Source organism: Thamnophis elegans, chromosome 4, assembly GCF_009769535.1.
Source record: "Thamnophis elegans isolate rThaEle1 chromosome 4, rThaEle1.pri, whole genome shotgun sequence".
In the NCBI taxonomy this organism is placed as follows: Eukaryota; Metazoa; Chordata; class Lepidosauria; order Squamata; family Colubridae; genus Thamnophis; species Thamnophis elegans.
In genome coordinates, this window is record NC_045544.1 from 35,957,517 (window position 1) to 35,971,993 (window position 14,477).

A 14,477-nucleotide genomic window follows, 5' to 3' on the forward strand; every position below is an offset into this window, starting at 1 on the left:
TTTGCTGGTCCAAAGGGGAATGAGCCCCATGTGTATGGAGGAAGAGCACAGCAGAATCCCCGGGCAACTTGACCGAATGTGCCTGTTGTAAAATTCAAGAAGACGAATTAGCCCAAGGCCCAGGCTGAGTCAATTACTGTAAACCTGATGGTGAGCCCCACCAGCCTCAAAGATAGCAATTCAGTATTGATTATTAGCAGCGGATGATATTTTATTAAAAGTGACTGCTCAGAAGCCAAGAGAAACACAGACACCCGTCAACACTGCACGCGGATGCCATAATACAAGAAAACATTACAAAAACAATAAACAGGAAGGGGGAGATGGCTTTATTTAGACATCTTTCTGAGCTGCAACAAAAACAATAAAGACTCATAATTATTTAGCATTGATTTTCTTAGATCAGGATGTCTAAATCCTGGGACAGTAGTGGGCGACTGTAGGATTCAATAATTTAATATTTTAGCCTCAGGGAAACAATTACAAAATCAATGTTGCTTCTCTTCCTTTTGCCCTCTTAAGCACATTCTTACCTGGCCAATTCTTTACTAATCCCCCACCAGCTTGGTGGTAGACTCTATTTTTTAAGTTGATGCTTGCAAGCCGGGATGAGTATATAAATCAGCTCCTACAAAGGAGGGAACCTGACCGCAGTATCGTTCAGCTGAAGGCCAAGTTTGAAAAGCTCTGCAGTGCTCCAGTTCTGAAGGGGCAAAAATATTTCAGGGATGCCCATTTACCTCCTTTTGGGAACTCCTTAAAGCAACTGCCTGGGTTGCAAGCAGGGGTGGGATTGAAAAATGTTAGCAACCAGGGCTCTGCCTGGTTGCTGGGTGTGTATGGCCATGGTGGGCGTGGTCTACTCAGCCTCCTGCGCCACAGCAGGTGGGATGTTTTCATCCCCAGGCTCTAGAAGCTTTCCTTGATCCTCCAGGAGGGCAAAAACAGCCTCCCTGGGCTCCGGAGACCCTCCAGAGGCCAGAAACAGGTCTGTTTTTGGACTCGGTACTTTCAGCAGGCCCATTTTTTGCCTCCCCAGGCTCTGGAGGCTTCTTCAAGCCTCCGGGAGGGCAAAAATGGCCTCTTCCCTGGGCTCGGGAGGCCCTCTGGAGGCTGGAAAGGGGACCAGTTTCCGGTGTTTCCAGGAAGCACGTTTTTCACCCTCCAAGAGCCTCTGCACAGGCCCTGCACTTACCTGGCATGATGATGTGCCCTGTGGAGACTCATGGGAAGGGAGGGGTGGGGTGGGTAGGGCCAGCCTGTCCTTGTAACAACTGATTTGGTGACCCAGATGCAAAATTAACATCCAGTTCACCTGAACAGATGCAAACTGGCTGAATCCCACCCTGGTTGCAAGGCCACAACTACAGCACAACCCCAGAAAAAGATATTGGGTTCAAAGGGTTATCAAGAGGGGTTGTGTGTTTGCTCACTTGCATGTGCTTCAGACCATTTTTACTCCTTTAAATCAGAAGTGCTGAATGATCCATCAGTTCAGTGGTGGGATTCAGCCAGTTCGCACCTATTCGGGGAACTGGTTGGTAGCTTTCTAAGCAATTCGGAGAACCAGTTGTCGGAAGAAATCTCATTTTGTTTTTTTCCACTTTACAGTGCTACTCTTATAAGGAAGGCAGGAAGGAAACATTCTGGTGTTGTTACTAGCCTAATCTTTATTGCCCTGCTTACAGAAACTGTCTCTCTGGTTAATCCTTATTACATTGTAACAGCTAAGGTGAAGCGCCCATCAACGTGAGTGATGTTGAGTTGGCCATGCCCACCCAATAACATGACCACCAAGCCCCACCTACCCTGCTGATCATTAGGGCAGAGAACCGGTTGTTAAATTATTTGAATCCCACCACTGCATCAGTTCCAATATGATACAGGCAATCCTCCTTTAGAAACTGCCTCATTAGTAACTGTTTGCAGTTACAATGCAGATTAAAAAGTAACTGTGATAAATCCTCACATGCATGCCCTTCGCAGGTCTGTAAAGCAAAGGAAATCTGAAATAGGATGTAAACACAGTTGTTGTTTCACATAGCAACCTCTTTGCTTAATGACCAAATTGCTGGTCCCAGTTGTAGTTTTCTAAATGAGGATTACCTGTAGTGGTTTAAATACAATCCCAGATCCTTTTGGATGTGGAGACTATTAATTAACAATAATTCCTAACAAAGAGGAAAAAAAGTTTCCTTACATTAATCCTTAGCCCCCAAGTGCTTATTGATTTCTTTAAAAAAAACAAGAAAGTCAGCCATGAGCTGATGTACATAGTTGGGGCAGATAAATGCTTTATAAGTGTATTGAGAATTTACACCAAGGGACACAGTATGCTCAATTACATGCACCCATGTGCCTTATACTGGAGGCTAAAACATATGAAGAACGGTTGCAGCAACTGGGTATGTCTAGTTTAATAGAAAGAAGGGGAGACATGATAGCAGAGTTCCAATATCTCAGGGGTTGCCACAAAGAAGAGGGAGTCAAATTATTTTCCAAGGCACCTGAGGATAGAACAAGAAGCAGTGGGGGAAACTAATCAAAGAGAGAAGCAACTTAGAACTGAGGAGAAATTTCTGACAGCTAGAAGAATTAATCAGTGGAACAGCTTGCCTCCAGAAGTTGTGAATGCCCCAACACTGGAAGTCTTTAAGAAGATGTTGGATAGCCATTTGTCTGAAACAGTGTAAGATTTCCTGCCTAGTCAGGGGGTTGGACTAGAAGACCTCCAAGGCCCCTTCCAACTCTGCTATTGTATTGTATTGTATTCTATAGTATAAGTAAATTGAACCCATACATACACACCCAGGAACGTAAAGGGTTTATCTGTGGGTGCTTAAAGAAAAATCTCATCATGCAAAAGTGTGCAGTTTTGGAAACAGCAGTTTTCTTATGGTAAATCTAAAACATGGTCAAAATATAAATCCAGGTAATTAGCCCAATGTATTTTTTGAAAAAAAATTATTTAGATGAATGCCCTTCACAATAGTGACTCTGGGCAGCTTACAAATATTTAAAAACAATACAAAATATTCCAGACATTCTACAAGGGGAGTAGCTTCCTTTTTAGTCAAGTCCAACGTGTCATATTTCAGACCTGCATCCACCTGGCTTGGAATGTGCATTGAAGTATCATCCCTGAATAAACCTGTCAAATGAACTCACAAGCCCTTGCCAACTGAGGTGTTTTGAAAGTAAAATTTATAAACATTAGGAGAGCCATCTGTTATGTTTAAATTCAGTGGTTTCTAAGGTGAACTACAGATCTTACATCAAAACCATTGTATAAAGGCATCGTTTTCACCCAAGCCTCAAAGGAAAACAGTGATGCGTTTTCTGTGTTGAGTTTCCAGAAGCCCGGCAGCAAGAGGGATTTGGATTCTCTGAGGAACAAAATGTCAGAATTACAGATAGAAACTGGCAGTAAACGCCAGTGTTGTGTAAAGCTTTGGGAGCCCTTCTCAATTTTCAATCTTTCTGCCTAAATATAACCTAAAAAGTTATCTCCACACAAGTCCTACTAGTTCAACTAGAAAATGACAACCCAATTTTAAAAATGTGTCGAACACATTATTCTTAATTCTTATTCACTTATTGTTTTTAAGGAGAATAATCCAAAGCTACATATTGTATGTGGCAAATGAACCTCTCAGATTATCAGTTCATTTGAAGGGGAAATTAGAGTCAAGGGCTTCAATCAATGGGATAATAATCAGGTATGTGTGTGAGAGGTCCTGCCTTATTTATAGAACAGAATTCTGGGTATTCACTATCAAAGCCTAGTCTTCACAATACAGGTATGTGGAAGTGTGTCATGAACTGAGAGAGATTTCTGAGAATTAAAAAAAAACAATTGTTGATCATTACCAGACTGGAAAAGGTTACAAAACTATTTCCAAGGAGTTGGACTCCATCAGTCGACTGCTGGGCAGTTTGTGTACAAATGAAGCAATTCAGCATCATTGTTAGCCTCTTGACTGACCAAAAATATACCAAGACGTGTAATATTTTGGGAAGTCTCAAAGGACCCCAAGGTAACCTCCAAGGCAGTGATTCTCAGCCTGTACTCTGCAAATTCCTGGAAGGGGCCACAATGTCATCACAGGGGGTCTGTGAAGGCTTGAAGAAATGTTATAATTAAATTTTTAAGTTAAGTCCTGGGGGCCCGTGACTATGATCCATGACCACCAAAGGTATTTAAAGGGAATCCATGGAGAAGAAAAAGTTGAGAACCACTGGTCTAAGGAACTAAAGGTCTCTTTTGTATTGGTGAATGTCAGTGTTCATGAAATCACAATCAGGAGAACATAGAAGAACAATGGTATGTATAGAAGAACATAGAAGAAAGCCACTAAAAAAAGCATTGCTGCCTATCTACAGTTGTGAAAGACCATGTAGATAAGCCAGAATACTATTGGAATAATGTTTTGTGGACAGATGAATCCAAAGTAGAACTTTTTGGCCTGGCTGAAAAATGTTATTTGGTGAAATTGAAGTGCAGGTAAAGAACCTATAAAGTTCTTTATGACTCGGCACTGGCTTACTTCTAGCAGATGACTATCCCAAAATAATTGCCTTGAGAATCCATGTGATACATATTATGTTGGGAAGCCACAGGAGCTTCTTCTGTACAAACACAGCTTTGAGTTGACAGGAAATACATATTTATAGCATACCTTTCTCCAATGTACTAAAGATTCTGCCTTCAGAATTTTAATAGTCCTCACACCCAGGGAGGGTACCAGCCTAGAGAAAATGCTTGTAAGAGAGAGCTGAAGAAAAAGTTGAGAGACATTGGTCTAAGGAATTAAAGATCTCTTTTGCATTGGTGAATGTCGGCGTTCAGGAAATCACAATCAGGAGAACATAGAAGAACAATGGTATGCTTGGCAGGCTTGCAAGGAGAAAGCCACTAAAAAGAGCTTTTATGCTTCCTTCCAGTTTTTGTCAAATAACTACTGCTTCCCCATTTAGACTCGCAGCAACATTTCCAGCAGTGGTAGCAGAAGTAATAGTATGTGCTTTATCATTTATACCATTATCGGGATTAATAATCATGGAGCCTTGTTTGTCCCAGATCTATCTTATAACTCATTACCATTACTAGATTGTTACTGGACAAAACCAGAGCAATAAGCAGCAACCATCGATCATTCATTGACCCAATAACACAGTTCATCATGAAAATCTCCAGGGTATAAGTGAATGCCGGTGGATGGTTAATGCTACAAATGAGATTTGGCCTCTCTACATCTGAAGGCAGGAAGCCAAGCTCAACACAACAGAAATGTGGTAGCTGCTGAGAGATCATGGTCAGTCCTTTATGCAAGTGAAGTCAGACATAACAAGCAGGAAGTCAAGAACAAGAAACCCAGATGCTCCCATACGGTGAAGTCCTGGTTGCTAGCAAATTGAACTTCCAAATTACGTACTTATGTACTAATTAGGCAGCTACTCCCAGCCTTAGAATATTCTTGACCTTTACCAGACATAGTTCTTCAAATTCAGGTACTGGCAGTACCTGAGGTTCTCTTGGGGCATGTGCGAGAACCAAGATGGCTGCGAGGCTTTTTTCGTCATGAGCTTCTCCGACGAAAATGCCTAAAAAAATCTCCAGCAGCAATTTTAAACTTGAGAAAGGAGGTTCCCGGGATGTTCAAGATTCCGGGGACCTAGGAAGACCAGCCAGCGGTAGGGGTTGCCACTCTGGGACGACCCTGGACGACGCCGGCTCTAGCGACTCCGGCGGTTTCCATGCTTTTCCGCCGTTCCGGCCGTTCGGCAACGAGGAAAGGAACCTCAGCCGATAACAGCGATGGCGCTTCCCGGCGGCTTTATCGCCTATTCCACCTTCCTGCCCGGTTTATCAACGGCGAGGACGGCGAGGACGGCGAGGACGGTGAGGACGAGGTCTTGGGGAGACCGCCCCTGTGCCGTGCAGATCGTGGCGATTCCAGCAGTTTTGGAGGCTCCGGTGATTTTTGCGCTATCTCGGCCGTTTGACACCGAGGAGGCGGGCTTTATTTTGAGAACAGCGGCGGCGTTCTTTGGCCATTCCAGTGCCTGTTCCGCCTTTTCGTTTTGCCTGCCCCTGACGGTGAGATTTTGGGAACTCCCTGGGGTGGTTTTACCCCCAGAAAGAAGACTCCTGGGCTGGGCCACCATTGAGACTGCAGGTGGACAGATGATGGCGGCATTGGGTTCTCATTGAATCCCCGCAGTACCTTCTAACCAACATTGCCCAGCTTGCTGAACTTCCGGTTTCCTCATCAAACTGACAATCAAACCGACACTATTTTAGAGGATGTGGATTGGGGTCGGGTGTCTGTAGAGACTGGCCAATTTATGGGACTGACTGTGACTGCCATCACCACAACCCTTACAGACGCCCTCCCCTCCTCCCTGCCTTTCCCCGTAGCTTAGCCTTCGTTTTAACATCATTATTGTCTCTGTTTTAACATCATTATTGCTGGCTGTGAAGCCATCTGTGGAGAACCATTTGACCCTCCCGGAACTCGCAATTTTAATAGAACTGCTGCGCATCTTATAATTTTTTCTTTTTCTTTTCTCTTTTCTTTAAAAAAAACCCTCTCTCTTTCCCTTCTCCTCTTCCTTCTTCCTAGCTCTAAATCTTAATTTTAAACAGGTATGTTGATATGGGATTGTATGTGATGTGTGAGTGACCCACTTTTATTGCTATTATTGTTGTATTTTTTGTATTTTAATTATTATGTGGGGACTGGTTGTGTGAGTGCTTGAGTATGCTTGATTCGGAGGACCTGCCGGGGAATGCGGGGGTCACTGGGGTAGTTGGGGGACCATGGCCATGGGAGTGGGTCGGAGCATTGCGGTTGTAACAGGGAGGGGCAGATATGGCGGGGACTTTAGGGCTGGCCATTACCGGGAAAGGAGGGCTCGCTACATCACAGAGATCCCTCCTTCTGGCCCTATGAGTCCCACTCCGAGGCCAGATGGCGCAGTAATCAGGACCCTGGTCTCAGGCTGTTGTCGCTAAATGCCAGGTCTGTTGTTCACAAGGCTCCCCTTGTCCGGGACTTAATTTTAGACGAGAGGGCAGACCTGGCATGTATTACTGAAACGTGGCTGGGCACGGAGGGAGAGTCCCACTCGTAGAGATGTGCCCAGACGGATTTCAGGTGCTTCATCAGCCGAGAGCCCAGGGAAGGGGTGGCGGTGTGGCCATTGTTATCCGGGAGTCTTTAGCACCTCGTAGGATCCCTGCTCCGGAGCTTGTCGGGTGTGAGTCTCGCTGCTAACGTTGGACCTCAAGGGCAAGTGGGTTTGCTGTTAACGTACCTGCCTCCCAACAGCGTTGCAGCAGCCCTCCCCTCGCCTCGAGTCGGTAGCCGAGCTAGCAATTGAGTTCCCCAGACTTATGGTCTTGGGGACTTCAATTTGCCTTCGCTCGGTGAACACTCTGATGGGGCGCAGGAGTTCATGGCTTCCATGACAGCCATGGGCTTGACCCAGGTAATTCGGGGCCCAACCCATTCAGCAGGTCACATGCTCGACCTCGTATTTCTCTCGGAGCAGAGGTCTTGGTCTGAGGGGTAATGAGATCATACCCCTGTCGTGGTCAGACCACTGCCTACTGAGGCTCGACTTTCGGAGGCCAAACCCCCACTGTAGGGAGGAGGAACCGACCAAGTGGTTCCGCGCCAGGCAACTTATGGGCCTCTGAGGTTCCAGACGGAGCTTGGGGTTATTCCTGATACTCTCGCCCCAGTCCGGTGGAGACTCTGGTTGCTGCCTGCACTCGGCAGCCATCGGAGACCCTTGACCGGATTGCGCCACTACGGCCCCTCCGAGGCGGCGGATCCCGGAGACCTCCCTGGTTCACCGAGCGCTCCGGGAGATGAAGCGCCGGAGGAGACGCCTAGAGCACCTATGGAGGTCCGATAAGTCCGAGTCGAGCCGAGCAATCCTAACAACCAGCACCAAGGAGTACATCAGGGCACTTAGGGCAGCAAAAAGAGCTCACATTGCCACCTTGGTTGCGTCCGCTGAGTCCCGCCCAGCCGCCCTGTTTAGGATAACCCGCTCCCTCCTAAATAGGAGGGATACGGGGGAACCCTTGCAGGGTAGCTGAGGATTATGCCCAATTCTTAGCGGACAAAATTGCTCGGTTTCGGTCGGATTTGGACTCCATCCCTGCAGTTCCAGCCGAGGCACAAGAGGATGAATTGGTAGACCACCTCTGGGTTGAGTTTCAGGATGTTGCCCCTGGGGATGTGGACAAGGCCATGAGAGCTGTGAGTGCCTCCACCTGTGTACTGGACCCGTGTCCCTCATGGCTGGTTGCCAACAGCAGTGAGGTGACACGAGGCTGGATCCAGGCAGTTGTTACCGCCTCTCTTCGGGAGGGGCACTTCCCTGCCGCACTTAAAACGGCGGTGGTGAGACCCCTCCTGAAGAAGCCATCTCTGGATCCAGCTGTTCTTAACAACTATCGACCAGTCTCCAACCTCCCTTTTGTAGGGAAGGTTGTCGAGAAGGTGGTGGCCTTCCAGCTCCAATGGTCCTTGGAGGAAGCAAGCTATCTCGACCCCTTCCAGTCGGGCTTCAGACCCGGTTACAGCACAGAAACTGCTTTGGTCGCATTGACCGATGATCTCTGGAGAGCCAGAGACCGAGGCCATCCCTCTATCCTGGTTCTCCTCGACCTCTCGGCGGCTTTCGATACCATCGACCATGGTATCCTTCTGCGACGACTGCGGGAGGTGGGGGGGAGGCACTGTTTTGCAGTGGTTCTCCTCCTACCTCTCGGACAGATCGCAGTCGGTGTTAGTGGGGGGCAGAGATCGACCCCTAGGCCCCTATCATATGGGGTGCCGCAGGGTTCGGTCTTATCCCCCCTACTATTTAACATCTACATGAAACCGCTGGGTGAGATCATTCGGAGGCACGGGATAAAATACCATCAATACGCGGACGATACTCAGTTGTATCTGTCCGCCCCGTGCCAACTCAATGAAGCGGTGGACGTGATGAGCCGGGGTCTTGAAGCCGTTATGGACTGGTGAGGGCTAACAAGCTTGTACTCAACCCGGAGAAGACCGAGTGGCTGTTGTGTTTCCCTCCCAATAATTCATCAGTGTTCCATCACTCAGGCTGGGGGGTCAACTTTATACCCCTCAGAGAGGGTTCGCAACTTGGGAGTCCTCCTGGATCCACAGCTGACTTTCGACCATCATCTGACGGCTGTGACCAGGGGGCATTTGCCCAGTTCGCCTGGTACGCCAGTTGCGACCCTACCTGAATCGGGAGGCCCTCACAACAGTCACTTGGGCCCTTGTGACCTCTAGGCTGGAATACTGCAATGTGCTCTACATGGGGCTGCCCTTGAAGAGCATCCGGCGACTTCAGCTAGTCCAGAACGCGGCCGCGCGAGCGATTGTGGGTGCACCTCGGTTCGCCCACATAACACCTATCCTCCGCGAGCTGCGCTGGCTACCTGTTGATCTCCGGGTGCGCTTCAATTACCTCCCTGCGACCAATTAGATCGCATAGATTAGGCCTCCTCCGAGTACCATCTGCCAGTCAGTGTCGACTGACAACCACACGGAGGAGAGCCTTTTCAGTAGCAGCTCGACCCTTTGGAACGATCTCCCCGTGGAGATTCGTACCCTCACCACCGTCCAGACCTTCCACACAGCCCTTAAGACCTGGCTAGCCCGTCAGGCCTGGGGATAAAGCTAATCTGTCCCCACCCGAATGATGAATGAATGTTGTTTACTATTTTACTTTTATGTACTATTTTGTGTCTATGGTTTGTACCTTCCCCTCCCATTTTATGTAAGCCGCCCTGAGTCCCCTCAGGGAAAAGGGCGGCCTATAAATATTAATAAAATCTCTAAAAATCTCTAAAATCTCTTGCCCTTCCCATTATTTGCAAAGTCTATCCAGTGGAAATTCACAATGAGGTGAGAAGACTACCTGGAGTTCTGGTGACTTGGAGGTTCTTCTTAAATGCAAGATTGGGATCACTATTGTTAGAGATCACAATACCGGGCTTGCTTTCTATTTTGCAGAATTTCAATTATGATCAGAATGCCCAGAATTATTCAAATCACTTGACATGATGCATAGCGGAAGAAAGCTGCACAAAACAGATTTTATCTGCATGAAGTTGGTGGCAGGTGAAAGCTGTCCTTCAGCACTATTGATGTTTGACATTATATTTTAGCTGCCAAAGCAATAGAGTGGCTGTGCTAAATTACCTGGTGAGATGTCACAAGAAGGGAAAATGAGATATTGCAAGAGAAAAACAATTAATTGGCCTGCCCACTAGACAGCCTCTCTTTGCCAAGCTTTGAACTTGCCTCAGTGGGGTTTCTTCTATTCTGAAGTGAGCCAGTCTTAACTGTGGAAAATTGCAGCAGGTGGAGATGTCACAAGAGCTTACAGCCAGTGTGTTGTGTTACATCTGTGAATGTGTACATTTTAAGATAATTTAACAATATGTCAACCTATCAGATGTATGTGTGCATATTCATACATACATATACTCAGACATGGTTTACACAAAGACAGGTCCTGAGGCCATATCAAACAATGAAAAGTAAATGCCAGGTAGCGATATTTGAATTAATATGCAATGATTATATGAAATAGTCTGAACATTGTAATTTGCTAGAAATTGTTTCTCCAAAACCAAGTCTGCATTTTTTTTTCTCAAAATGTCTTTTTTCTGAACAGGTTTTCCATTTTTCTTCAACTATGCTTCTGAATTAGTACATACATTGATTTTCACAGTGAAAACTAAGTTGGTGGTAAGCTACTGTCCATTTCCAATGGGCTTGACTTATATGAACCTTTGCAGGCAATTTATAAGTTCCCAAGAAAAAACTGCACATTTAGAATCATTCACTTAGTCATGTCTTAATTATTCAGAGACGCTAAGGATCTTTTCTGTTTAATTTAGAACAGCTTAGTTTCTTCTGAGAGTATATTTCAGCTGACATCTCAATAATACTTTTTAGCCTGAGGCTGTTGATTTTGTTTTCATCTTGACATTTATTATATTTAATTAGTTGTTCTTGGAGGTAACTAATAAGTACACCCACAACATATATGCATACAGAGACTTGTGTTGTAGAGATTTTAAACTGCCTCATTAAATGGATGGGTGGGTGGGTGGATGGATGGGTGGATGGAAGATTTCTGACAGTCCTTCCAACTTCCCATAAGCAAAGTCAATGGGGAAGCCAGCAGAAAGTTGGAAAATTGCCCACCCATGGTCATTCTGCTTTTCTATTTAGGTAAGAAAATTTCTGAAACAATGACCCAACTGGGCATGACTTATCTAGTCTTTTCACAAAATTGTTATGATTCTTTTGTGTCTTAGTTACCTTTGATTCCTTTGTGTTTTAGTCACTGGATTTTTGCTTCTGCAATTGAAGTCTAAAGATTTATCTAAGGCATAACATTTCTTTCTTAGAAAATTGTAGTAATCATTGCCTGAAAGCAATAAAAGCCAAATTAATTTACTGCTGATTTAGGTAATTTATTTTTGGCACTGAATTTTAATTTGATTTGATACACAACAACCTTATACAGGAAAAAATATTGCATGCAACTCTTCTGTACAAGGCATTTACTGCATTCTTTTTTTTTTTTTGACTAATTTTATTCTTTCCATTTAGTTTTCAGGACTTTATCTGCTGTCATTCTTCACAATCCTTGTTGGCCTTTTGCTGTACTCCTCTACATCCACATACATAGCCCAAGATCCACGGGTGTACAAGCAGTTCCGAAATCCTTCAGGACCTGTTGTAGACTTGCCAGCCACTGGACAGCTAGAACCTTCAGTAACATACACCAGCCTCGGCCAAGAAACGGAAGAAGAATCTCATGTCCGTGTTGCCTAAACTCAGGCCCTGCCACCCTTGGTGGAGTTTGTATCACCATCATCTCTGTATCATTCATAGAGAAAGGTATTTTTGGATGCAGTGACTCTAGTCAGCTGCAAGGTAGCAAATAGGGGAAGTTTATTAAAAAAAAAAAAACAACCACCACCATTAAAATCTTTCCGAGAATGCTTGACTAGGAGCTGTAATTCACAGTCCTTCACGTGGAGCAGTGCTTTACAATCTACAAATCTTAATTAAAGTTTTCTTAAGGAGACGTTGTGAAATGGCAGGGAAACTTTCCTGAAGGACAGTTTGCCTACCTCAAAGCCTCTATTGGAATGGAACCCATCTGTAGTTGTAGAGGGGACGTTTTAGTTTACATGGAGCAAACAGGCATGGCCAGAGCCATATCTGAACTGAACAATCCATTCTACAATATGCCCTGAGATCCTTCACAATTTGCTGGATAAATACAGAAGTAGATTCTAAGGGGGAAGGGGGGGACTGGTGGGAAGGCATCTCCCAGTGTCACTTTGCTAACCTGTATTCAGTAATCTAGAATACTGAACCAACAGTACAATATTAAGGCTTCTGAAGAGAATAAATATGATTTAAAATGGCTCTGATTCTTGGCAGAAATGCCATTCTAGTCAAAACATACTTTGCAAAAAGAATTTGGGATTTTTTTTTTTTAAAAAGTGTTTTGCCCAAAGGCTGATTGCTTGGGAACACCATATCAAACAAATAGGATGAACCTTGTAAAATTTCTTCATTAAGGTATATTTTTCCTGACCAAAGGGTGACCAAAATGACACTGGTAGACTATTACACAGTGTTATGCATTTTCATTCAAAAAATAAATGAAGTCCTGAGAAATACCTTCATGCAGTTTTGTCTAGGTGGGTGTTAAAAAATTTAGTGCAGGTGATGTTGATGCGGGAAAGGGATGAAATGGGAATCGAATATCTGATGAGAATTGGAACAGTTGATTGTGAGTGGGCGATCTTCAGTTTTTTTCAACCTGTAGAACTCCCCACCTGTCCTTTTGCTGTACTCTTTCCAAAGCAAAAAAACAACCCTCCCATATGCACACTTTTACCTGGGGAAAAAGACTTCAGAACAATGTCAAATGCTCCAGTCAAGGGGTAAATTCCAGCTGGGGATCTGGGAATTGACTACAAGTTCCCAAAACCTTGTCAGGAAAATTTACTCTACATACCAGTTTCCACCAACAATGGATACTCTTCCTCAGTGACAGTGATAATTTCTGGAACATGAATGCCAAATTTGCATTCAAGTTCCAGGTAGCCAACAAAAAAGAGAGAGAGACAATGTTGTCTATCTAAAAAAGAAGCCTGGCTCTGCTGCTCCTTATCTCCTCTTTTTGACATAATGGAAGAGAAAGAGGCAGTTTTCAATAGGACCTGTTTAGTGTATGTTTGAGGAAAGACTTGAAAATTTGAATATTTTCAGGATGAATGTGTATTTGTTCACCAATTGCTAATGGAAAGGGACTTGAAACATGGGAAGCAAGAAAACTTGGTAATTAACATTTAATGCAACAAGGGAAATGCCTAGTAGGGCCAAATATGCATGGATACTACCAATTTTTCCAGTTGAGATACACAGAATCTATACCCTAGTGCCATTGTGTTCATTCAGCTACTTAGCTACCTGGTTGCCTATTCTCTGAAGCCTCTCTCAGCCTGGGCCCTCCTGATGTGATGGGCAGAATTCTCTCACCTCTAGCTACGCTGCCTAGGAGTTTCACTCCAATGCCTTTTGAAGGGCTGAGGTTGGTGAAGATGGCTCAGAAGAAGTTCTGGGAAGCCATGGATGGACAGCTACCAGTATCCATCTCTATTCTAAGAATAGGTTGAAAAGAGACTTTTTAACCTTTTTTTAAAATATGTGCATAATACTATAATAGTCAAACACTGACCTTTGAAATATTTTTACAGTATTAATGTAGGCAGCTGAGATTTGCTGATAACATAATTACATTTCCACTTTCGCTCTCTTAACCTTACAGATACCAACAAGTTCCTTTCTCTTTGCAAATTTAGTTGCTACAGAAAAAAAGAAATGGAATATTTTTGTAGACATTCTGTCCAAAGGGAACACAGGAATAGCTGACCTGTGCTGCTCTCATTCACATTCACTGGCTAGATGTGAATAGTTTAGAACTCAGTATGTTCAAAGTCTTTATGCTTATTCCATATTTTTTTGAAGGAGGAGGTGTTTCTTCTGTATCTTAGTCCAGTGTTTTTCCTTTGAATCAATAACCCATTCCTGATTCCAAATGTGATGGCTGCTTAGATCCTTAGTCTTCTAGTATGGATTTGCACATTCCTTTCCTTAACAAAATTCTTGTGATTGTCACTGCTCGGCGACACATGCATTATGCTCAAGCTGGTTAATTAAAGTATAGCCTCATTTCCTGGTTAGGAAAAGCACCCAACAGATTTTTCCTCTGTCTGCAAAATTAATGTAGGAACTCGGCAGTAGTTTTGTTTCCCTCAAGAATATTGGCCAAAGTCATTCTTTTATCATTATGTATTCATCTGAATGAAGTTGGTGACGCAACAGTTCTCAAGGTGC

At 44.5% G+C, this 14,477-nt stretch overlaps 1 protein-coding gene across 1 annotated transcript in view; it reads left to right on the forward strand.

The window, feature by feature from the left end:
* Positions 1–11,894, forward strand: part of SLC35F1 (solute carrier family 35 member F1) — a 231,647-nt gene extending 219,753 nt beyond the window's left edge. The window contains exon 8 of the mRNA XM_032216781.1: positions 11,670–11,894. Within this exon, the coding sequence (XP_032072672.1) occupies positions 11,670–11,894 (225 nt within the window). The remainder of the gene's footprint in view (positions 1–11,669) is intronic.
* The last annotated feature ends 2,583 nt before the right edge of the window (positions 11,895–14,477 follow it).